This window comes from Monodon monoceros, unplaced genomic scaffold (genome assembly GCF_005190385.1).
Source record: "Monodon monoceros isolate NGI ecotype Baffin Bay Population unplaced genomic scaffold, NGI_Narwhal_1 Super_Scaffold_4, whole genome shotgun sequence".
Taxonomy (NCBI): domain Eukaryota; kingdom Metazoa; phylum Chordata; class Mammalia; order Artiodactyla; family Monodontidae; genus Monodon; species Monodon monoceros.
This window is the reverse complement of record NW_021703781.1, coordinates 82,155,761-82,177,596: the sequence shown is the minus strand read 5'-3', so window position 1 is coordinate 82,177,596 and position 21,836 is coordinate 82,155,761. Positions and strand designations below refer to the sequence as shown.

Below are 21,836 nucleotides of genomic sequence, written 5' to 3'. Positions count from 1 at the left end.
AGTGATTTTAACGAAAGGTGCTGAGACAACCGGATATCCATATGCAAAAAATAATAATAACTTAGACCTATAACTTAATCGTACACACAAGCTACCTCAAAATGCATCATAGGCTTAAATGTAAAAGTTAAAATTACAAAACCACTGGAAGAAAAAATGAGAAAATATTCATGGCCTTGGGTCAGTTCTTAACACAACACCAAAAGCACGACACATAAAAGAGAAAATTGATTCCTTGGACTTTATCAAAACTACAAGCTTTTGCACTTCAAAAGAGACTATCAAGAAAGTGAAAAGACAAGTCACAGACTGGGGGAGACTGCAAATCTTCTACCTGCTGAAGGACTTGTATCCAGAATATATGAAGAGTTTTAACAACTCAGTAACAACAAGACAAACAACCCAATTGAAAAATGTTCAGAACATTTAAACAAACATTTCACCAAAGATATACAGGTGGCTAAGAAACCCACGGAGAGATGTATAGTTAATGATGGAATAAAATGTATGTTTTTAAGACAAGACAAGAACATTTAAGCAGACCATACTCCCCGCCCTGGGCCCTCCTCAAGAGCAAGAATCTCTGCCTCACCAAAAAGATCATTTTTTTTTTTTCCTCCTTCCTTCTTTTCCTAGTTCTGTTACGGTCGTGGTGACCTGCACTCGATTCATACGTGTAGAGCTGGAGTGTGTATTTTCGGTGAACTTTACATAAAATGTCAGGGTCATTTTGATGAACAATCCTTTGTCTTGAAAATGTATAGAGCTGTGCCTTCAACTTCTAGCAAGCTGAACAGTCCTCAGAGTTTTCTGAGTTATAAACGTCAGGTTGCCTTGAATAAAATTCTCTATTTCTTCTTTAGATGGACTACTGATTAATTTTTGTTGACATTAGCATCATTAGTTATTAGGGATGCAGATTCAAACCACAGTGAGATATCACTCATCCTACTAGTGGGTATGAGGTCAGCGTTATGAGCAGAATTGTTTCCTCCCAAAACTCATACGTAGAAGCCCTAACCCTCAGGACCTCAGCATGTGAGAGTATGTGGAAATATGGTCTTTAAAGAGATAATTAAGTTAAAATGAAGTCATATGGGTGGCCTTAATCCATTCTGACTATGTCCTTATAAGAAAAGGAGGTTAGGGACTTCCCTGGTGGCGCAGTGGTTAAGAATCCGCCTGCCAATGCAGGGGACTGGGTTCGAGCCCTGGTCCGGGAAGATCCCACATGCTGCGGAGCAGCTAACCCTGTGCTCCACAACTACTGAGCCTGCGCTCTAGAGCCCGTGAGCCACAACTACTGAAGCCCACCTGCCTAGAGCCCATGCTCCGCAGCGAAGAGTAGCCCCCACTCGCTGCAACTAGAGAAAGCCCGCGCGCAGCAACAAAGACCCAATGCAGCCAATAATTAATTATTTATTTATTTTTTAAAGGCTTAAAAAAAAAGGAAAAGGAGATTAGGACACAGATACACGCAGAGGAAAGGCCATCTGAAGACACACGGAGAAGCGGGCCTCTATAAGGCAAGGAGAGAGGCCCAGAGGAAACCAACCCTGCCGACACCTTGATGTCTGACTTCCAACCACCAGAATCATAAGGAAATAATTCCTGTTGTTTAAGCCACCCGGTCTGTGGTACTTAGTTATGGCAGCCCTCGCGAGCGAATACAGATGGCTGCAGCAAAAAGGAGAGATGGTAACACGCGTCCGGGGCGGGGGTGAAGCCAAGCCCCTCTGCACCGCTGGTGGGAATATGAAATGTGGCAGCCGCTTTGGAAAAAAGTTAAAACATTTTCTTTAAAAACTACATGTAAACTACCATACGACCCAGCAATTCCACTCCTAAGTACCTGCCCAAGAGAAATGAAAGCCCTGTGTCCACACAAACACTAGTCCAAGAACGCTGGCGGCAACGCTGTCAACAGTAGACACACCCGGGATGAACAGTCCAGAGCCTGGCGACTGAATAGATAAGATGGGACACATCCGCAACACGGGGCACTAGTCAACAGCAAAAAGGCATGACACAGCCGCGCCATCGCTCCTCGGCCAGCTGTGAGCCCAGGTGTGGAGCCCCGACCCTGCTGGGCTGAGCCCCGGGGTCCTGAGACCACAGCCCCCGCTCACCTGCTCACTCGGACAACGCGCCTGCGCGTCGGCTGCTCTATGCCTGGCGCTGTGCAGGCTCTGGGCCACAGCGTCTACCAGGAGCCACAGGCTTGCCCTCCGAAAGCGGACAGTCGGGGCTTTGGACGCCGAGCCGTGAGGAGGAAGCCCTCTGGGCAGGTGGGGGCCCAACCCAGCTGTGCCTGAACCAAGCGGACCAAAGGGGGCAAGACTGCGCGCCCGACAAGGTGGTGCCTGGGAGCCTGGACATCCCCAGGGGAGGATGCTGGCCAGGGTGTCTGTCCCCTCCCCGCCCCGCCTGCAGTGCGGTGGTGTGAGTGTGTGAGGTGTATGTATATGTGTGTGCAGCGTGTGAATGGTGTGTGTGTGAGATGTGCGCCGTGGGTGGATGTGGTGTGCGTGTCTAAGCCAGTGACAGGTTGGGGGGGGGCGGCGCAGCTCCTACGGGCACGCGTGGGAGGCGGGGCGGCGGCGGCAGACGCAGTGCTCGCCTCCTCCAGCCTGCATCTCCCTGGCAACAACGGCAGCCTCGGTCTGGGGCTCGGCCCCTCCCCCCGCCGCGCCCCAGCTGAGAAGCGTCTGGAACCGCATCCTTCCTCCGCATCCTTGTCCTGCGACCGCATCCTGCTGCAGCTGCCCGTTGGAGCCGCCTGTGAGCCATTTGCACATTTGTCCTTGTGGAGCGGAGCTGGGGGGCGGGTGGGGGGCCGAGTGTGCGCACGAGTGTGCGCGTGCGTTGCGCGGATGTGCATGGTGGGTGTGCGGGGGTCGCAGGTATACTGGTGTGTGTGCACGGATGTGCGAGGGGCGTGTGCAGGGGTGAGAGAGTGGCGGGGGGGCGGAACTGCGGCTGACCCGTTGGCAGCCGGCCGGGCAGGGGTCGGCCCGAGCGCAGGAGGTTGTCCTCAGGCCCCCCCGAGGATCCGGGGCCTCCGCGGGAAAAGTCCCTGCCTGGATGTTCCAGAAGGGCCGTGGGTGTCCAGCCTTGCGCAGACCCGACGTGCCGCCCAGATTCCCGTCCGCGGTAGAGCGGGGCAGCTCGGGTGGGGGTAGGACTGCTGGACATCAGCTCCCCCCGTCCCATGGAGACTGCAGCCCCCTCCCTGCGAGCCAGCTCCACCTCTGCAGGTCTGAGAGAGCCAGTGGGAGATGGGCGTCCCGAGGTGGAGAACGGGTGCCAGTTCCAGGACTGGTTCATCTCTACCTGAGGGGGTGGGGGAGGCAGAAGGAGCTTCCGACGGACCAGATCACGAAGCGCTGCCGGCAACGGCACGGTGGTGGCGGAGGTGAGGGAGGCTGCGTGGCAGGCGGGACGTGGCCAAGAAGCGGAGAGAGGGCATTTGTCCAGAACCGCCTGCCACGGGCTCTCGGTGCGGAGCCACAGGTGGCTGGTACTTGGGACGCTGAAGCCGGGGCAGACCTGCACCTCCCCCCACCTGCCCCGCTCGCCTGGGCCTCTCAGGGCTGGGCTGGCGCCTGCAGTCCACCTGCCCTTGAACCGGCAGTCAAACCCACCATCGGCCTGCAGGACAACGGGTGGGAGCGCACCTGGGTGGGCGTTGCGGCTGGGCCTGGAAGGGGCGGCGCGGGGGCGGGGGCCTTGCGGGGTTTGGCAAAGCGCGCAGGCCCCTCGCGCTCCGTTGTCACACGCACGCCCAATGCACACAGGACGCTCGTGCCCGCCCGCACATGCAGGCGCCGGTGCATACCTCCGAGTGACGCAGCATCCCAGGGTGGCGTATGTGTGAAAGCGAGTCTGTGACGTGACCTGCAGCCAAGCTTGCTGAGGGTCCGTGCCCTCCCGTCCAGCCACCCATCGCAGCCTCAGCACAACCTCACTGCTCAACCTGTGCCCCCTCCCCAAGCCTCGTAGAGGAGACGTACACCGCCCCACATCCCAGCCCAGCAGCCTACGGCGAGCGGGGAGCAGCTGATCCGCTGTCGAAGGCACAATTACAGCGCAGCGTGGAGGGAGGGGGCCGGTGGGAGGAGTAGGGAAGACCCCTCCCATTCCACGGAGCTAAGTGTCTGTCGTGTGAATGAGCCCAGCCAGCCTGCCCAGAGGGTCTGCATGACTCAGGCAGGGAAAGGAATTTTGCGGGGGGGGGGGGGCTTCCCAGATGCAGCCCAGCCCCTACCCCAGCATTCTGCCTGGAAGAAGGCGCCTAGAGCCAGACGCAGAGGGTCCGTCGGGCCCTCAAGTCTTCTTTTCTTCAAGAAGACGTGTCATTGCCTGCCTGTCTCTGTTGCCATGGAAACCCAAGATGATGTAACGTGGACGTCATGCAGAGGCAGAGGAGTTGGAGCTTACGTTTGGCTTAAAGGGAACCCAGAGGCGGAGCTCGTATGGATAGGGGCCTCCTGCGGGAGAGGAGGGGGAGACCTCGGCCTTCCGCCTTCCAGGGGGCGTGGCCACCAAGCTGAGATTGACAGGTTTGCGGGGGTGGGGGCTGTGCCCCCTCTGCCCCTCCCGGCTCCTGTCTGTAAACCGCAGGTTGGGTTTGAGAGTCGCGGGGCGTCTGCTGCGTGAACGCCCCCAGCCCCCTCCCCCTGGAGGGCACCCTCCCCAGCCCCTCGCCAAGCTCCCCTAAAGGCCGGGGCGCTTACTGTCCCCACCTCGCACAGCCCTCCCCTGCAGTGCCCGGTCGTTCCCCCCGCCCTCCTCCGCGGCCCCCTTTCGGCGGTTTTCATCTCTATTTCCTTCTTCGCACGGATCGCCCGACCTTCTTTTATTTATATGTTGATGGCTCCTTGTCCGTCCCTGCCTCGTGGAGCGTGGACGTCATATAAGCGCGGTACGAGCGAAGAAGGACAGATGTCCCGCCCGCCTGGGGCAGGTACCCAGGTGCCCGGACGTCATCCACAGGCCGAGGCCCGGCCAGGCTTCGACCCACCTCAGGAAGAGCACACCGCCCCAGCCTGGGGTGGGTGGGGAGTGGGGACGCTTTGCCGGTCTGTACGGCCCGGGCAAGGCGCGCACATCCGGGGAAGGGCGCCGGCTCAAGACCCTAAGAGAAGCCTCCTCCGCGGGCGCCTGGGGAGTGAGTCCACGATGGGGCGGCCCCTCTCCCAGCCTGGGCCGGGGGCTTCCTGCCCTCCCCACAGTGGCCGCCCCGAGCCTCCCTGCCCAGCGCCTCCCACACGTCCTGCAGGTCTGTCTGACTCTGCCGCTGGCAGGGGCTCCCCCTCTGCGTTCCCACCTGGCCTGCCCGCACCGACACCCACAGCAGGGCCTGGCTGCCGGGGTTTGAGTGAAGGCCTGGCAGGCACCTGCGGTGGTGGAGCTGATGCCCAGGAGGGTCGCTCAGGAGAGAAGTTTGGGGGTTGCAGGGTGGGTGCAGGCAGTGGCGAGGGAGGGGCCACATTCGGAGGCCAGGGCGGAAAGCTCAGCCCGAGGTCCTCATTAGGAAGGGGACAGCCAGGGCACAGTTGTCAAAAGGCTGTTCAGTCCTGGGAGAGGTCGTGGCCTGGCTGTGCCTCTGCTACCTGCCCGCTGTCGTTTGGTTTTGTTTGTTTTTAACCTTTTTTGTTGTGAAATATAACGAACTCAGAAGAGGACACGAAGCAAACGTGCAGCCTAATGATTCGTCATAGGTGAACCCCAGGCGTCCAGCATCCAAGTGAAGACCGGAAACGCCCGCCCCGCCCCGAAGCCGCTCCCTCCCCCAAGGGCACCACGCGGGACTCTGCAGACGCAGGAGCATTGGCCGCACCTCCGAGCTCCTGAGCGCGGGATGGGGTCCTAGACAAGGCTGTTGTGTTTCTTTATTCTCGACCCTTCATGTGTGCCTGGCTTCTTCTGGCCGACGCTGGTTTTGTGATTCAGGGCTGTTCTTGCAGGTAGCGTGGTCCCTTCCCTTCCCTGCTCTGACGACCTCGCAGAAACGCCTCTATTCATGTGCTTGTTCCACTGAGGAGATGCCCCGTGGTGCGCGCGTCTGTGGGCAGTGCTGCTGTGCACGTGGGTGCACACCTGCCTTCCTGTGGGGTGTCTGCCCAGGAGTGAGTGAGGCCGTCACAGGTTCAACACCCTAGATAAAGCGGCCCCACCCCACCCTGTGGCGGCCTCTGTTCCTGCTCTCCCTGTCCTGGTGTTCGGCTTCCCCCCGCCCCCCGCTCCCCCACCACCACCCCCGCAATTTGTCTCTTCAAGGATAATGGAGTGAGCACCATTTCAGTATTCATGGCCATTTGAAATCCTCTTCTGTCCATTTTTCTCTTGGGTGATCTGTCTGTCTTTCTTGACCAACTTGAGACGCTCTGTTTATATGGTAGATGCCTGACCCATATTGGCTTCCACCATAACTGGGTGGCTCCAAACAACAGACGTTCATTCTTTCACAGCTCTGGAGGCAAGAAGTGGGACATCAAGATGTTGCAAGGGCCAAGCTCCCTCTGAGGCTCCAGGGGAGGCTCCTTCCTTCCTCTTCCAGCTTCGGTGGCCCCAGGAGTCCCTTGGCTTGTGGCCACCTCCCTCTAGTATCCACCTCCATCTTCAACATGGCTTCCTTCCTGTGTGTGTCTGTGTCCAAATTTCTCCCTTCTTATAAGGACACCAGTCATTGGATCAGGGTCCACCCTAATCCAGTATGAGCTCATCTTAACTTGATTAGATCTGCAGAGACCCTATTTCCAAATAAGATCATGTTCACAGGTGCCCAGGTTAGGGCTTGGGCTCGTCTTGTTGTTGAACCCACAACAAGTCCTTTCTCATTTGCAGGTTGCAAATATTTTCTCCCAGTCTTGGTTTCTGTTTCCATTCTTTGAAGGCTATGTTTTGATGGGCAGAAGCTCTTAATTTTTTTAATTGAACTGTAGTTAATTTACAGTGTTGTGTTAGTTTCAGGTGTACAGCAAAGTGATTCAGTTATACATATATAGCTATTCCTTTTTGGATTCTTTTCCATTATAGGTTATTACAAGATATTGATTATAGTTCCCTGTGGTATACAGTAGGTTCTTGTTGTTTACCTATTTTATATGTAGTAGTGTGTATATGTTAATCCCAAACTCCTAATTTATCTCCCCCTACCCCTGCTATCCCCTTTGGTAACCATACGTTTGTTATAAGAAGCTGTTAATTTTAATGTAGTTCTTTTATCAATATTTTCTTTTGTGGTTAGCGCTTATTTGTGATACTGAAAAACTCTTTCCCTCCCTGAGACCAGGAAAATATTCTCCTGTATTATCTCCACGACGCTTTTCCATCTTGGCTTATCCACCGGGAGTAGATTTTTGTGTGGGGTGTGAGGTGGGGATTGGGTCCACTGTTTGCCATGTGGACGTTGGGTGGCCATCCCCAAGCTTTGCAGTGACATCTCTGTGGTCCGTGTGTATAGGGTGTGTCACATGGGTCTTTGTACACCACGCAGTGATACCACACGGCTATGTGACAAGCTAGACGCCTGGCAGACAAGTGCCCCCCTCGGTCTTTTCCAAGATGTTATGAGTATCCTTGTCCCTCTGCCTTCCATATAAAATTACAAAGCTTATCAAATTCACACAAAAAGGACTTCCCTGGTAGCGCAGTGGTTGGGAATCCGCCTGCCAATTCAGGGGACATGGGTTCGAGCCCTGATCCGGGAAGATCACACATGCCACGGAGCAACTAAGCCCATGTGCCACAACTACTGAAGCCCGCGTGCCTAGAGCCTGTACTCCACAACAAGAGAAGCCACCGCAACGGGAAGCCCATGCACTGCAATGAGAGTAGCCCCTGCTCGCTGCAACTAGAGAAAGCCCACGCGCAGCAACGAAGACCCAACACAGCCAAAAATAAATTAAATAAATTTATTTTAAAAATACATAACTATTGATATATTTTTTAAAAATTCACACAAAAATTTCACCTTGGAATTTTGATTGGGATTTATTGATTCTATAGCTACACTTTGAGGGGAAATGATGTTTTTAAACATGGAAACTTCCAAAATCCATGACCATATATTTCCCCATTTATTTAAGGAATTTAGGAGTTATTTGGTCTCAGTCAATAATGTCTTTTTTAGGGGCTTCCCTGGTGGCGCAGTGGTTGAGGGTCCACCTGCCGATGCAGGGGACACGGGTTTGTGCCCCGGTCCGGGTAGATCCCACATGTTGTGGAGCGGCTGAGCCCGTGAGCCATGGCCGCTGAGCCTGCGCATCCAGAGCCTGTGCTCCACAACGGGAGAGGCCACAACAGTGAGAGGCCCGCGTACCGCCAAAAATAAATTAATAATAATAATGTCTTTTTTAAAAAAAAATTTATTTAGGCTGCACAGGGTCTTAGTTGTGGCATGCAGGCTTCTTAGTTGTGGCGGGCATGCAGGATCTAGTTCCCTAACCAGGGATTGAACCTGGGCCCCCTGCATTGGGAGCGTGGAGTCTTACCCACGGGGCCACCTGGGAAGTCCCAGTCAATAGTGTCTTGACAGAGGTTTCTTCTGGTTTTCCACAGGGAGGTCCTTCTAATCTCTTGTTAGACCTGCTCCTGAGCATTCGATATCTCTGATACTGTTTAAGTGGAATCTTTCAACAAATTATGTTTTAATTTTTTGTCACTGATACATAGAAACAGAACTGATTTCTGAATACCTTAAACCCATCAATTCTGCTGAACTCACTTTCCAATCCGTATAATTTATATGCAGATTCCTTTAGATTTTCTACACACAAAAGATTCTTTCTCTGTGAATAATGAGAGTCTTACCTAATCTCATCCAGGCTTTGTACCTCTTATTTCTTTTTCCTGCCATATGGCTTGGCTAGGACCTCTATAAATCACCATCATTTACAGAACTGATAATAAAGGGCCTTGTATCTCCCTCCCAATTTTTTTTCTTTTTTTTTTTTTTTTTGGCTGTGCCGCGCAGCTTGTGGGTTCTTAGTTCCCAGACCAGGGACTGAACTGGGCCCTCGACAGTGAAAGCATGAAGTCCTAACCACTGGACCACCAAGGGAATTCCAATAGATATTTTAAAATAGTAAACAAATGTTGAACCTTACCAGATACTTTTTCAGCTACTATTGAAATTGATCAGATCATTTTTCTTCTTTATTCTGTTCATATGGTGAAAATAATGATTGCTTTCAGATGTGAAATTTCCAGAATACACCCAGGCTTTTAATATCTTGCTGGATTCCACATGCTTGCATTTTATCTGGGGCCTTGGCACTGGTGTTGGTGGGTAGCATGGCCTGCGAGGTCTTCTGTCTCGTTGTCCTTGCCGAGTTCTGAGATAGAGGTCGTGCTGGCTTCACAAGCTGGGGTGTGCTCCCGTGTTCTTTCCTCTGGATGAGTTTTGTATGAAATTTGCATGATTTCCTCCTTAAATGATTGGTAGAATCCAGGGGTGATGCTGCCTGGGCCTGGAGTTCTTTGTTGGAAGATTTTAACAACAGATTTAATTTCTTAGTGGACATGGGACCATTTCTTTCCCCTTTTGATTGACTGAGTATATTTTGTGTTTCTGTTTTTTCAGTTTCAAGTCATTTGCTGTGTTCCTTTTCTCTTATCAGTCAGCCTAGAAGTGAAACCATCTTGACCTCCCCCAGGAAGCTTTGTGCTCCTCCAAGCCATGCAGGTCCCTCCCACCTCCTGCCTGCCCCCCACTCCTGTTCTTGTCAGGGCGTTCCAGCTCCCCAGATGGTCCAGTCCACGTACACCATTACTGCCACGCTCTGTGCAGTTAGTTCTTGGATTCATTCACCAGCATCCTCTTTCTGTAGCTCTTTGTTACTTCCTGCATCTCCAGTAGGGTTGCCAGATAAAACATAGGACACCCAGTTAAATTTGAATTTCAGATAGACAATACTTTTTAGTATAAATATGTCCCTGTATTGCATATTACATGGATAGATCATAAAAAGCAAAAGCATCCGTTGCTTATCTGAACTTCAGATTTAACCTGGCGTACCGTACTTTTATTTGCTAAGTCTGGCCACCCTACTCTCCAGGCTTCTATCTGGGATTGTTTTCTGTTGGTTGCTGCCCTTAGAATATCTCCTGGAGCAGGTGGGCCAGTGGAAGACTCCGCCAGGCAGTCACCAGTCAGAGGCACTCTCGCCTGCACGGCTGTGGGGGCCAAAGGGAGTCCAGGGGGCAGGAAGGGACTAGAATCCTGCGGCTGGACTCACCTGGTTTGTCCTGGGGAGGTTGGCCTGGCCACCCACGGCCCAACCCACCTCTGGCGTGAGGAGCATAAAGGCCAGCCTGGGGCCCTCTCACTCCAGACCCAGCTGGTGTGGACATCTGTTATGTGGCCAGTGACCCTGTGTCTGCCTCTGGACAGGAAGAGGACTGCCATCCACCATGGTGAAGCTGAACTGCAGCTTCTCGGGGAAGACAGGCTCCGGGGACGGGGCTACCATGGACAGCATCCCTCTGATCAGTCCCCTGGATGTCAGCCAGCTACAGCCTGCGTTCTCCGACCAGGTGAGGGGCCTGGGCCAGCGTGGAGGCCTGTGTCATCCTGCCCTGGGAACACACGGGTGTTAGCAAGGTGGCTTTAGGTGTGGCCTCCTCTAAGGGGCAGCTGAGGAAGTGGAGGAAGGGCCAGGCTGAGCCTGCTGTGTGCCCCGATCGGCTCCCCCGGCCACCCAGAACTGCCCTTCCCTCATCTGCAAACCAGGGTAAACTGGCCACAAGTGGTGGTGAGGATTCACATGCTCTCACAGACAGTGCCCAGCTTGCCTGCAGTCCAGCAGGGGCTCAGCAGCAAAAACTACCCCCTTCCTCTGCTGGGCGTGCTCTTTCTTGGATTGCGGCCTGAGATGAGGTCCTTGGGCAAGGGGTGGGTGAAGGGGGAGCTCTCAGAAGGAACCTGTAAGAAGCAGAGCTCGGCTCAGGCACAGCCCTGCCTGACCCCACCGGAGCTCTGGAGAGTGAATGGCACGCAGAGTTGTCCCAGCCTGAGGCCCCTGTCAGCCAGCCATTGACGAGGGCAGGGGGCACTTCCCAGCATTGCTCCCATGAGTCGAGGGCAGTTCTCCAGCGATCTGTGTGGGCTTCGACCATGCCTGCTACCGTTCTGGACCTGGTTCCCAAAGGGAAGGCTCAGTGGTGGGCTTCCTGGAGGAGGGGACCAAGCTGTGGTGCCATCGAAGAGGAAGCTTCTGGCAGGGACAGCTAGCATCCTCAGAGCCGAAGGCAGCCAGCAGACATAGGGGCTCTTTCCATCATCTGGCCAGGCCCTGGGCTGCCACGGCCCTGGCCGACTTCCAGTGTCCCCTTCCCTTGGTGTCAGCTTGTAGCCACTAGAGCCCTGCCACTAGCACCCACACCACTGCGGGCAGCTGCCCCCTGCCCCCTTTCCCTCCCAGCCCCCCTAGTTCAGGGTCCTCCTGCATCATTTCTTCCCACAGGTTGTCATTAAGACACAGACGGAATACCAGCTGTCCTCCGGGGACCAGCCGACAAAGTTCTCCGACCTGGAGGCCCAGAAGCTGGGCGGCGGCCACCCAGAGGATGCACGTGGCAGGGTAACGCAACCCTCCCCGCCAATTCCATGGGGAGTCAGGGCAGGGGAGGTGGAGAGGCAGCTGCAAGCTGTGGGAACCCAGGCTCTGGGCTGGGTGGGCTGGGGGCCCTTGGTCAGGGCCCTGCTCTCAGTAGAGCTGGACAGGGAATCACCCCATCAGAGGTAGGGGTTGGGCCTGGGCAGCAGCAGGCTCTGCCAGCCTCCCCGCTGCTGCTGTAACATGGGGTGCGGGCAGCCGCCGCCCTCAGAGGAGCCCCTGGCAGGAGACGCAGTGCCTGCTTGCGCCCTGCACCCTTTCCCACGTGGGTCGTTTGTCTCTGCCTCGGTGACTCGCGGATCTCCCGTATACGATGGAGACTCACTTTTCCTGCTGTGTCTCTGGCAAATGTGTTTTCCCTTCCTTTTCTAGCTCTTCAGCTTACTAATGGTGGCTTTTTTATAACTTTTAGGGTACCATTTCTAAAGCCTTTCATTTCTCAGTAGTAACTCTGCCCGTTTCCCCTTTCCCCATCCTTTCTGAGAGGCCGGTGAGCCCTGGGCTGTGTGCGCGATGGGCGCCGGCCCTGAGGTTCGCGGCCCGGGCCCTGCACAGCCTTACCACCCCACCTCTCCTCTCCGCACCTGCCCACCCCCCAGATGCCCACAGGGCGGATGATCGCCTTCACCATGGCGCTCATGGGCTGCCTCCTGATCATGTATAAGGCCATCTGGTATGACCAGTTCAGCTGCCCCGACGGCTTCCTGCTTCGGGTAAGGCTGGTGGACTGGGCACTGGGGCTGGGAAGGGCAGTCGTGCCCTGCAGGCAGAGTGCCAGGGAGGGTCCCAGGGGGGTGTCCTGTGGAAGGACGGGGTGCCTCCCCTCCTCTCCCCCAAGCTACCCCCAGGAGGGTTGGTCTGGGGTGTTCCCAGCTCTATGGGAACGTGACCTGCAAAGGCCCTCAAGCCCCGTCACCTTCCAGGTATATTCAAGTCCTATCTTTAGAAAAATTAAAAGAAAAGGTGTTTTAGCGAGAGGTTGTCTCTTCCTGTAATTTAAAAAGTAAAGCATAAGGAAGGAGGTCCAGGTGGAGGGAAGCCTCCCTCACTTATATGCGGCGTGTTTCTATGTCACAGGATGTTGACGTTTTCTGCATGCTTGGAATGTGTTCCCCCATCCTTGTTTCTTTTCTCTCAGCTTTGCTTATGGTGACTTTTACCATTTTCAGTGTATTTTTTCAAGACTCTAAGTTTTCAGTAGATAAATCGTCCCCCTTTCCCCGTGATTTCCGAGAGGGGAGCGCTCCCCCCACAGAGGCCACGAGCCCTCACTGTACTTCCAGGGGTGCACCGGGCTGCTAACGGCCCTCACTCACTGGGATTCCCTCGGGGGCCCGCGGGGTGGGGGCGGGCCGCGGGGCACTCGCCGAGCCCCCTCCCCTTCACTCAGGAGGAGGCCATGGCCACCGGCCACCGGTGCGTTCGGAGAAGGGCTGGCTCTCTGCGGAGCCTCCAGGTCTGAATTGGAGGCCTACCCCTGATGGCCTGAAATTACGGCAGAAATCAGTGTATTTAGGGGCACTGTCTACAGTATGACCGAACTGCTCAAAAGCAGAGGTGACCGCCCGCCCGCGGGTGGCCCACGGACGCGGCTCCCGCATCGCGGCTGATGCCACTGAGAAAAAATGCACCCCGTTCTGCACACCCGAGCCCAGGGGCGCGGCCGCCACACCTCCCCCCACCCCCGCCCCTGACCGGCCCCCTTCCGCAGCACAAGATCTGCACCCCGCTGACCCTGGAGATGTACTACACCGAGCTGGACCCTGAGCACCACCGCAGCCTCCTGGCAGCCATCGGGGCCTACCCAGTGGGCCGCAAGCACGGCACGGAGACCCCGTGGTTGTCCGCGAGCTACCACGCCTTCAAGGAGGCGCCCAAGGCGCACAAGGCGCCCGCCCGCGCGGCCATGGCGGCGGTCACCGAGCCCTCGAGGAAGCCCTCGGGGAAGCCCTCGGGGAAGCCCTCGGGGAAGCCCTCCGGGGAGGCCTCGGCGCCAGGAGAGAAGGCGGCTGCGCAGAAGGTGGAGGGGAGCGCGCCGCCCCCAGCCCCCCAGTGATGGCCTCTGGCCTCCGGGTCGCAGCCCATCCGGGTAGGTGGGACCCTCCTCCCTATCCGCCCCACCACCCCGGGGAGGGGCAGGGCGCCGGCCCGGTCGTCTGGAGGATCACTCAGGGGTGCTGTCCGCCCTGGCGACCCCTGTGACCACGTGAGGGTCTCGGGCAGGGAGCAGGCACGAGGGCGTGGTCAGGGCAGGATGGGGGATGGGGGGCGTGGGCAAGGCGCGGGGGTCGGGGACCCGAGTGTGGGCGGGGCGGGGTCAGTGGGGGGCGGGGTCAGGTGAACTGGAGGCGGGAGGGCGGAGTTCAGCCTCATTTCTTCGCACGCAGGTGGGCGGTGTGGTCGTGCACCCGCCCCAACTTGCCCGGCCTCACCCCTCCTCCCCTCTGTCTTCGCAGCGTCCCACGCCGGCACCTGTGACCTCCCTCGCCCGACGCTCGCCGCTCTGTGGTCGCCGTGGTCGTGCCCCTGCTCCCAGGCCCCCTCCCTGACGCCCCCCGCCCCGTGAGCCTCTAGCTCTGTCGCTTTTCTCTGAGTAAAGATTCACCTCCATCTGGATCTCGCGCTTCTCCTGAGCATCCTCGGCTCTCCGGCCTTTTTCCTGACCCCCCAACCCCATTCGGGCGAGGGCCCGAATTCTGTCCCCCGTTGCCCAGCTTTTCTCAAGCTTTAAAGCTCAATTTAAAAGCATTTATTAACCTAGTAACCTTTGTATATGTCTTCACTTATTCTTTAATTAATACGCCATTAATTTATACATTTAATACATTTAATCTCTCTAAACTGTTAAAGACATTTCCCAGAAGTGACAACTTCATTAATTAGATTCCCTATGGCTCTCATACCCCAGGAGCCCTCTGAGCATCTAACAGCGCGGACCCCACCCGCCTGACACCGCGAGGCCAGAGTCAGATCTTAAACTGAAATTCTCTCACCTCCTGGAACTAAAACCCAGGATTGCTGAGATGAAATTTCAGCCATTTCAAATTAAAATGCGTTGCCTGTGCTGCATCCTCTTAAGGCTTGCCCTGGTCTTCAGCGGCAGACAGCAGGGACCCATGCTGCTGGCACCACTTCTGGGCGGACCTAAGCCAAGACGGGCAGCAGGAGCAGGGTTCCACCCCCCCGCGCCGCCTGCGGGGTCCCGCGGACCGCCTCGCCGCACCAGGACAGGCTCCTGGGACGGACCCAGGCCAAGAGGGCCGTGGCTTCTGGCCAGTGTCAGGCTGTGGGCTGGGGCTCGGCTCTGGGTGGCCTGCCCGGCCCCTGCAGTAGCCGCGGCCCCGCAGCGTGACCCACACTGCAGACCCTGCAGTAGAACAGGCGAGCAAAGACTCTTTCCCTCACCCTGCGGCCTGCGATGTGGTGACCCTTCCAGGGTTCCCTCTGCACACAGGTGCACACACTCACGTGCACACCTACAGTCGTGCCTCGGTACCACGGAGATTGGTTCCAGGACACCCCACAGATATCCAAGTCTGTGGGTACCAAAATCCAGGGATGCTCGAGTCCCTTATATAAATAAAATGGTGTAATATTTGCACATAACCTACATACATCCTCCCATGTACTATAAATCATCTCTAGATTACTTATAATACCTAATACCATGTAAATGCTGTGTAAAAAGTTTCTGGCTTGGCAAATTCAACTTTTGCTCTTTGGAAAGTTCTGGAATTTTTTTTTTAATATTTCTGATTGGCAGTTGGTTGAATCCTCGTATGCGGAGCCTGAGGGTACACAGTCACATGTACACAGGCACACACACACATGCCGACACACGCGTGCACACATACTCCCACCACCCCCCTCCCAGGTGTCCGGTGATGTAGCTCCCTCCCCACACACGCATGCACACACATGTTCTTCTGGGGTGAAGACCCTTCCCCAGCTGGGGCGGTGGGTGGAGGCCCCCAGAGGTAGCAGCTGTCCTGGGGTGTTGAACTGGGATGGGGGCTCCTGGCTTGTGTTTTGAGTGGACTCCCCTCAGAAGCGACCTCCACCTGCCTGGCTGTGGCTGTGTCCCCAGATGGGACGTCCCGCCTCAGGGTTCCTGCCATTCACCTAGCAGCTGGGAATCGGAGGGCGGGGGACCTAGGCCAGAGAAGAGAGTCAGCCGCGGTCCTGCCACGGGGGGCTGCACAGTCTCTTGGGACCAGACCCCTGAAAACTCAGTTTCCTCGTCTGTAAAATGGGGACACAGGCAAGCTGGCGCCTGTGGGGTTGCTGGGACAGGGCCGCTCTCACGAATGTGGGTTCCCTCACTCTGGAACAAGGCTCTCTGTGCCCCTGGGGTCACCCAGGCTCCGCTGGGCAGCACCAACATCAACCCGCTCCCAGGGTACCTTCTGCAACCCGCCCCACCAAGGGCATCCTGCTGAGGGACCCCTCACCCCACTGCTGCCACCTTCATGGCCAACCCCGTCACCTGCGTGGACCCCTTACAGCAACACGCAGCTCCGCCGTCTCCTTGGCCAAAGAGACTCTCAACTACACTGGACCCCAAGACCTCTGGAGATGCTTCTCAGCAAGGCGGTTGGGACCCGCCCTCACACTCCGTCCCAGCTGGGCCTGGTGCCCCCCGGCTCCGCCCAGGTCTCCCCTCTAGGGAGGACCTCTGGGGAGAGCGCCTGGCTCATGGCCTCGACCCAGTGCTCAGGACGCCCAGCGCAGGTACAGGACAGCCCTCTGCTGACCTGGGCGCTGCACCCCCACCCTGTCCCCTTGGGGGAGGATCCTGGAGAGGGCAGCTCTGGCCCAGCCCCACCGTCCATGGTAAGGCTCACCTGACCCACAGGGCAGAGCCCAGCCAGGTGGAGGGTCAGTGGAGGGGCCTAGGAAGTCTTGGGGATGTCAGGGGGTCCTAAAAGGCCCTGGAGGGTCATATGGGGCCCTGGGGACAGTCCATTCAGAGCTTCAGGTCACCCCTGCTGAATCCAGGCCTGAGCTGGGACAGGGGTCACCAGGGTGTGGCAGCCTCATCCTGGAGGCCTTCCTCTCCTGTCTCATGGGAAACTGCGGGGCTGAAGTGGGGGCTGCTGCAGAGGCCCCGTGGGGTGGCTACCAGCAGGTGGTGTGCCAGGATGCAGGGCTGGCCTCGGACAGCTGCCGGAGCACCTGGTGACCAGGAGCCTTGTGAGGGGGCTCCCAGCACTGGTTAGAGCCTCAGCCCCTCCCTGGGGTTCACAGGCCCCAGCCTGCCTGAGGTCACCCCACTGAGAACCAGTCCAGGACCCAGCAGAGGAGCTTCCTGGGGCGTCTACAGGGCGTGGAGCTCCCAGGTCCACGGAGCCTGCGCCTGCGTCCTCAGCGGTCCAGGGCGGTGAGCTGGGGTTCTGTCCTGGGGCAGACAGCGGAGGTTGGGCACTCAGGGGCCTCTCCTCCTGCCCCCGCCGTGAAAGCCCTGGGTGCCCCCCAACCACCGACCACTGAAGCGGGTGGCAAGGCCAAGGGGTCAGAGCAAGCAGTGTGACCCTGGGCAGCCCTGAGTCCAGGCTGCGGGGAGGTGGGCAGGCGTCCTGGCATTCTGGAGTGGCAGGCCTGGGTCCCACGGCCCTGGAGTGGGTGCTGGGGGCTGGCCAGCCTGGGGTCCCCCAGACCCTGGTCCCCGGCGGGCACTCTGGGGGGACCACTTCTCCAGGTCTAGCGCCGCCACTGCCTGGAGCTACCCGGCCCCAGTGGGGGGATCTGTGCCGTACTGGGGGGTGGCCAGGCCCCGAGAACTGGAGCAGGGCTGGCTGAGGCAGGGCCTGCGTGCCGCGGGCACAGGGCAAAAGAGCCTTGGATTTCCCACAGCCTACGTTACAGATAACGGTCCCATAGAAAGGCTCGTTTAAACGTCTCCCCTTTCTTGTTGCACAAATGTGCTATTTCATGACAAAAAGTCCAACCTTTTGAAGTGACAGACTGCCCTTCTTTTTGTCCATCTCCCCATCTCTCGGCTGCACGGCTTGGTGCTACTGGGCAGGAATGCCAATGTCATCAGCGGTGTGCCCGAGGAGCCAAGGGGCCGTGCGTGTGCATATGTGTGGATGTGTGCGTGCGTGTGGATACATGTGGGTGTGTGGGCATACCTGTGGGCGCGTGCGGATACATGTGGGTGTGTGGGGGCCTACATGTGGGCGTTTGCAGGTTACATGTGCGTACGTGTGCATACATGTGGGCATGTGCGGATACATGTGGGTGCGTGCACACAGGTAGGCCTCTGCCCCCGGACCCAGGTACTGCCTCCCAGGGCTCCCTGTGCTGCCCCCAGGAGTCTGATCCCTAAAGGCTGACCAGTGCCCAGCTCTGTGCCCAGGGCTCCTGTGCTCTCTGGCACAGACGCATTCTGGGCACTGAGTGGACCCTCGGCCTGGACAGGCGTGGCCAGTGTGCCTGGGGTCGGCCTCTCTGTAACTGTGGTGCCACCTGTGCGGTCCGAGAGGCAGTTTTGGCCTGGAGCAGGGGTGGGTGGACCCATGCTGAGACTCTGCTGGGGATGGAGGACCCAGTGGGGTCTGGGAGTGGGGCTGCTGGAAGGCAGCAGGAGCCCCCACTGTTCCGAGGCTCCTCCTCCATGTGAGGCCCAGATGGTGCCCTTCCTTGGGCATCTCAGAGGCCAGGTGCTGGGACCCTCGGGTTGCTCTTGCTGCTAAGCACTGTGCCCTAAAACGTTCCGGCGCCCAAGCCACCCAGCAGGCTTTGGGGCTCACAGGACACTTACCCCTTTGGCTGTGCCCGTCACCACATCCTGGCCATGCTGCTTCCCCATCAGCCCCCAACCCTTAAATTTGCAGGGGGGCCCGGCCCCACAGGCACGGAGAGGCTGTGTCAGGGCCCGTCTCTGGGGCCCCCGAGGTCCGGGGCCTGCCTGGCGCCTTTGCTCACGCTGCCCCCTACACAGAGCCTCCTCTTCTCTGTCTCTCACTCTGCAGGTCAGTCTCCTCTGGAGGGGGAGCCTCTCTGTGCGATCCTAGCCCCAGGGCGGAGGCGACCAGTACAGCCTCTGTGCCAGCCTCCAGCAAGACACTCGTGTTATGATTTCGTTCAATTAACCCTTGTTAAGCGGAGCACAGGGTGCTGGATGGTGAGCCAGGTTCAACAACAGACCACAAGAGACAATGAAACAGGCGAGTTTATTACTCGCAGGGGAGGTCAGGCAGGCAGGCAGCACGAGCTTGCATCAGGGTCCACGGGGGCAGTGCTTTGGGGTCCCTGGGCTGGGCCGGATTGGTCAATTCAAACCACAAGAGTGGGGTTTCGGTCCACCCTGGGGGTCTCATCTCAGGGGCGCCAGGGGAAGGCAGGCCAGGGAGGGAGGGCGCTGTGGCTCACAGGGCTGCTGGGAAGGCCCCTCAGGAGTCTGCACTGGCCTGTGACTCTGGGGCTGCTGTCCGCGGCCTGCACTTGCTGACTGCAAGGCTGCCGGCCAAATGAAGTGGCTGCGGGGCCACTATACCATGCAGGGGCTTAGCTAAGCTCTCGCCAGCACAGCACCTGGCCGCGGGCCAGGGGCTCCCCGAGGAGGGCCAGGAACTTCTGCCAGCTGCTCATCTACAGATCGGTAAACTGAGGCCCAGGACAGAGCCCCAGGGCCACTATGCACCTCCGACGTCCTGCCCTGGTGCGTAGGGACCTCTGGGGACACCGGCCAGAGTCCTGCTCCCCTGGGGGCACAGAGCGATGGGAGCCACACCGCTCAGCCAGGACTCTCAGGTTGCCCGGCTATCCCCACACCCAGAATCAGTTCACGCTCCAAGGCTGCTCTCTTGGGGATGAACAGCGTCAGCAGAAGCGGAGCCAGCTTTCAGGGGCAGCGCTGGTGGACGGACCCCACCTGCTCCAGGGGGCGTCGCTGCAGCCCCAGGCACGCCCTCCGCCCGAAGGGGAAGGAGAAGCCACCAGGTCTGCAGTTCAGGAGCTGGGGTGGAGCCAGAGGGGAGGCCACGAGCAGAAAGGGCACCTGGTCTGCAGTCAGTCCTGCTCTGGCCTGGCAGGACGCAGGGGCCTGAGGCCGCCACGCTCAGCACAGGGAACCAAGGGGAGAGGCCTGTGCACACCAGCCAGGGCTCAGCGCAGCCCTGTCCGCAGGGCCCGCCCAGGGGTGGCCGGACATGCAGCAAGAGGCCTGGCCCCTGCCCTCCAGCCGTCACACGGGTTTAACCCCGAGCCCCCCGAGTCTCTTCAGCTACAGACAGATGAACTGGCAGAAGCACAGGCCCAGCTCCACGTGGCCTGGGGCCCCCGCGGCATCCTCGCGGTGGGGGCGGTGTGCGTGGGCCAGGCAGCAGGTGTAGCCGGACGAGAACTGCAGTGGGGCCTCCTGCAACAGGGCCTCGCCCTCGGGGGCGCCCAGGAGGGCCCGCCTGCAGTCCCCCAGCAGCGCATACACAAAGCAGAGTCTGTTTCTGATCTCACAGCCCATCAGCGCCGAATGCGGCGCCAGCAGCAGGCTGGCCTCCCCAGCTCTGCGGACCAGCTCCCGCATCTTCCTCTTAGAAAACCTTCGGAACCAGCGCAGGGTGTTAGCACTTAAGACCATGAGGAAGGGGCAGGAAAATGCATTGGCGGTGATCAGGAGGAACCGCTGAGCTGGGTGGCGTTCCCTGAGCCCTAAAAGTAAGGGGAGGAACAGTGATGCCAAGGAGAGAAGAGTCAGGACGTTGCCAAGTGTGATCCTGCAGCCCCGGTACCGCAGGCAGGACCCGGGCGACGGAGCACCGTTCACGATGCCCATGGCACGCTTGTACACCTCGGGGTCCTCCAGCACCCAGGGTGCTGAAGGTGCCCACCTTCCACGAGGGCAGGTTGCCCCTGTTGACGCAGTCCAGGGTCAGCAGGGTCTCCCCGCTGTAGAGGGTGGGGGCCGAGCGCAGGGCCGGGGCGCGCCACACAGTGGCTGGGGAGGCACTGGAGCTGCGCCACCTTCGGGTAGAGTCGGCTGTCTGCAGCCTCCAGGTAGGTCAGGCCGAGGTGCAGCGGGTCCCGGCAGGCCCTCAGTAGGACCGGGATGACCGGCTTCCCCTCCAGGCAGGAGCCCAAGAGGGACAGTCGGCCTCCAGCAGCCACCGCCGGCTTTGCACGAAGCCCCAGCTCTGCTGGATGCAGTCTGCCATGTTCTCCAGCGCATTCCTGCCCGGCATGAAGTCCCGCTCGTTCAGGCAGACCCTCAGCCCCGCGTGGTCTGCCTCCAAGGAACCGAAGAGCCCGTGGGTCCACGTGGTGTCCACGCCGCTGTAACTCACAAACAGGTGGGACTTCTTGCTTGGCCTCAGTGGGGGTATGGCCAGGGCCACGCCTTCCTCCCTGGGACTGGAACCCACGGGCGCTGCCCTGAATCTGCCTCTGGTCCCTGTGGAGAAAACTGCCCTTAGGCTGAAAGAGACGAAGACAGACAGGCTGACTGTGCAGATGGACTACGGCCAACCATCTATAGAGGTGGAGCCACAGTCACGACCAGCCGCTACCAGCCCCGGAAGCCGCAAACCACCAGGACGCGGCCAACAACTGTCACTCTTCCCCCTTCCAACTCGGGACCCACCAGAGAGAGTCACAACGCTCCCCTAACTAACCTCCAGGACCCAGCCTCCCGGGGGGCAGCCTGAGCCCCCTTCCCACTAGGAAGCCTCCTACTGCCCAGCCTGCCAAACCCCAGTGACCTGGACCCCACTCCAGCGCGCCCTGGGCAACCAGCCTCTGCTGTGCCCACCCGGGGGTCTCCGGTGACGTCCACAGGACATCTAGCTCCAAAAGGGTTGGGGCTTACAGTGGCCACACCTTCTAGTCACCTGTGGCTCATGTGCCAGTGGTCATGGGAGGTTGAATGTCTGTGTCCCACCCAGACTTCTTGTGTTGAGATCCTAACCCCCAAGGTGATGGTCTAAGGAGGCGGGGCCTTTGGGAAGTGACGAGGTCACCAGGTGGAACCCCCATGATGGGGTCAGTGTCCTTATAAAAAAGACCCCAGAGAGCTCCCCCAGCCCACGTGAGGACCCAATGTCCAGGAGCCAGCAAGCGGGCCTCAGGGAGCCACACCACGCAGCCCCTGGTCTGCGGGGCCTCCGGCCTCTGGAGAGGTGGGATGCGACCGTGTGTTGTGAAAGCACCTCCTGCGGTGCGGTGCGGCGCAGCTGAGTGCGCTGGGCCGGGCCCACCCCACAGCATGCCCAGGGA

General features: G+C 58.4%; 1 protein-coding gene across 5 annotated transcripts; it reads left to right on the top strand.

Moving 5' to 3' along the window:
- Positions 1 to 2,737: 2,737 nt before the first annotated feature.
- CALY (calcyon neuron specific vesicular protein) lies at positions 2,738 to 14,384 on the top strand. 5 transcript variants are annotated; one of them, XM_029201216.1, is made up of 6 exons: positions 2,738 to 2,781; positions 10,400 to 10,542; positions 11,472 to 11,588; positions 12,224 to 12,337; positions 13,336 to 13,713; positions 14,081 to 14,384. In XM_029201216.1, exons 2-5 carry the CDS (start codon positions 10,420 to 10,422, stop codon positions 13,678 to 13,680), a joined length of 699 nt encoding a protein of 232 aa, XP_029057049.1. In that variant the 5' UTR covers positions 2,738 to 2,781; positions 10,400 to 10,419; the 3' UTR covers positions 13,681 to 13,713; positions 14,081 to 14,384. The 5 variants fall into 5 exon arrangements, with proteins under 5 accessions (XP_029057049.1, XP_029057048.1, XP_029057047.1 ...); XM_029201215.1 differs by lacking the exon at positions 2,738 to 2,781 and adding an exon at positions 5,783 to 5,969; XM_029201214.1 differs by lacking the exon at positions 2,738 to 2,781 and adding an exon at positions 5,924 to 6,131.
- Positions 14,385 to 21,836: the final 7,452 nt, after the last annotated feature.

Bases quoted from the DNA above. Each gene is read 5' to 3' on its own strand.
- CALY (XM_029201212.1), top strand. From the start codon at position 6,048: ATGCCCCGTGGTGCGCGCGTCTGTGGGCAGTGCTGCTGTGCACGTGGG. The intron at 6,151-10,399 runs GTTCAACACCCT...GCCTCTGGACAG, and splicing joins AGTGAGTGAGGCCGTCACAG to GAAGAGGACTGCCATCCACC. The intron at 12,338-13,335 runs GTAAGGCTGGTG...CCCCTTCCGCAG, and splicing joins CCGACGGCTTCCTGCTTCGG to CACAAGATCTGCACCCCGCT.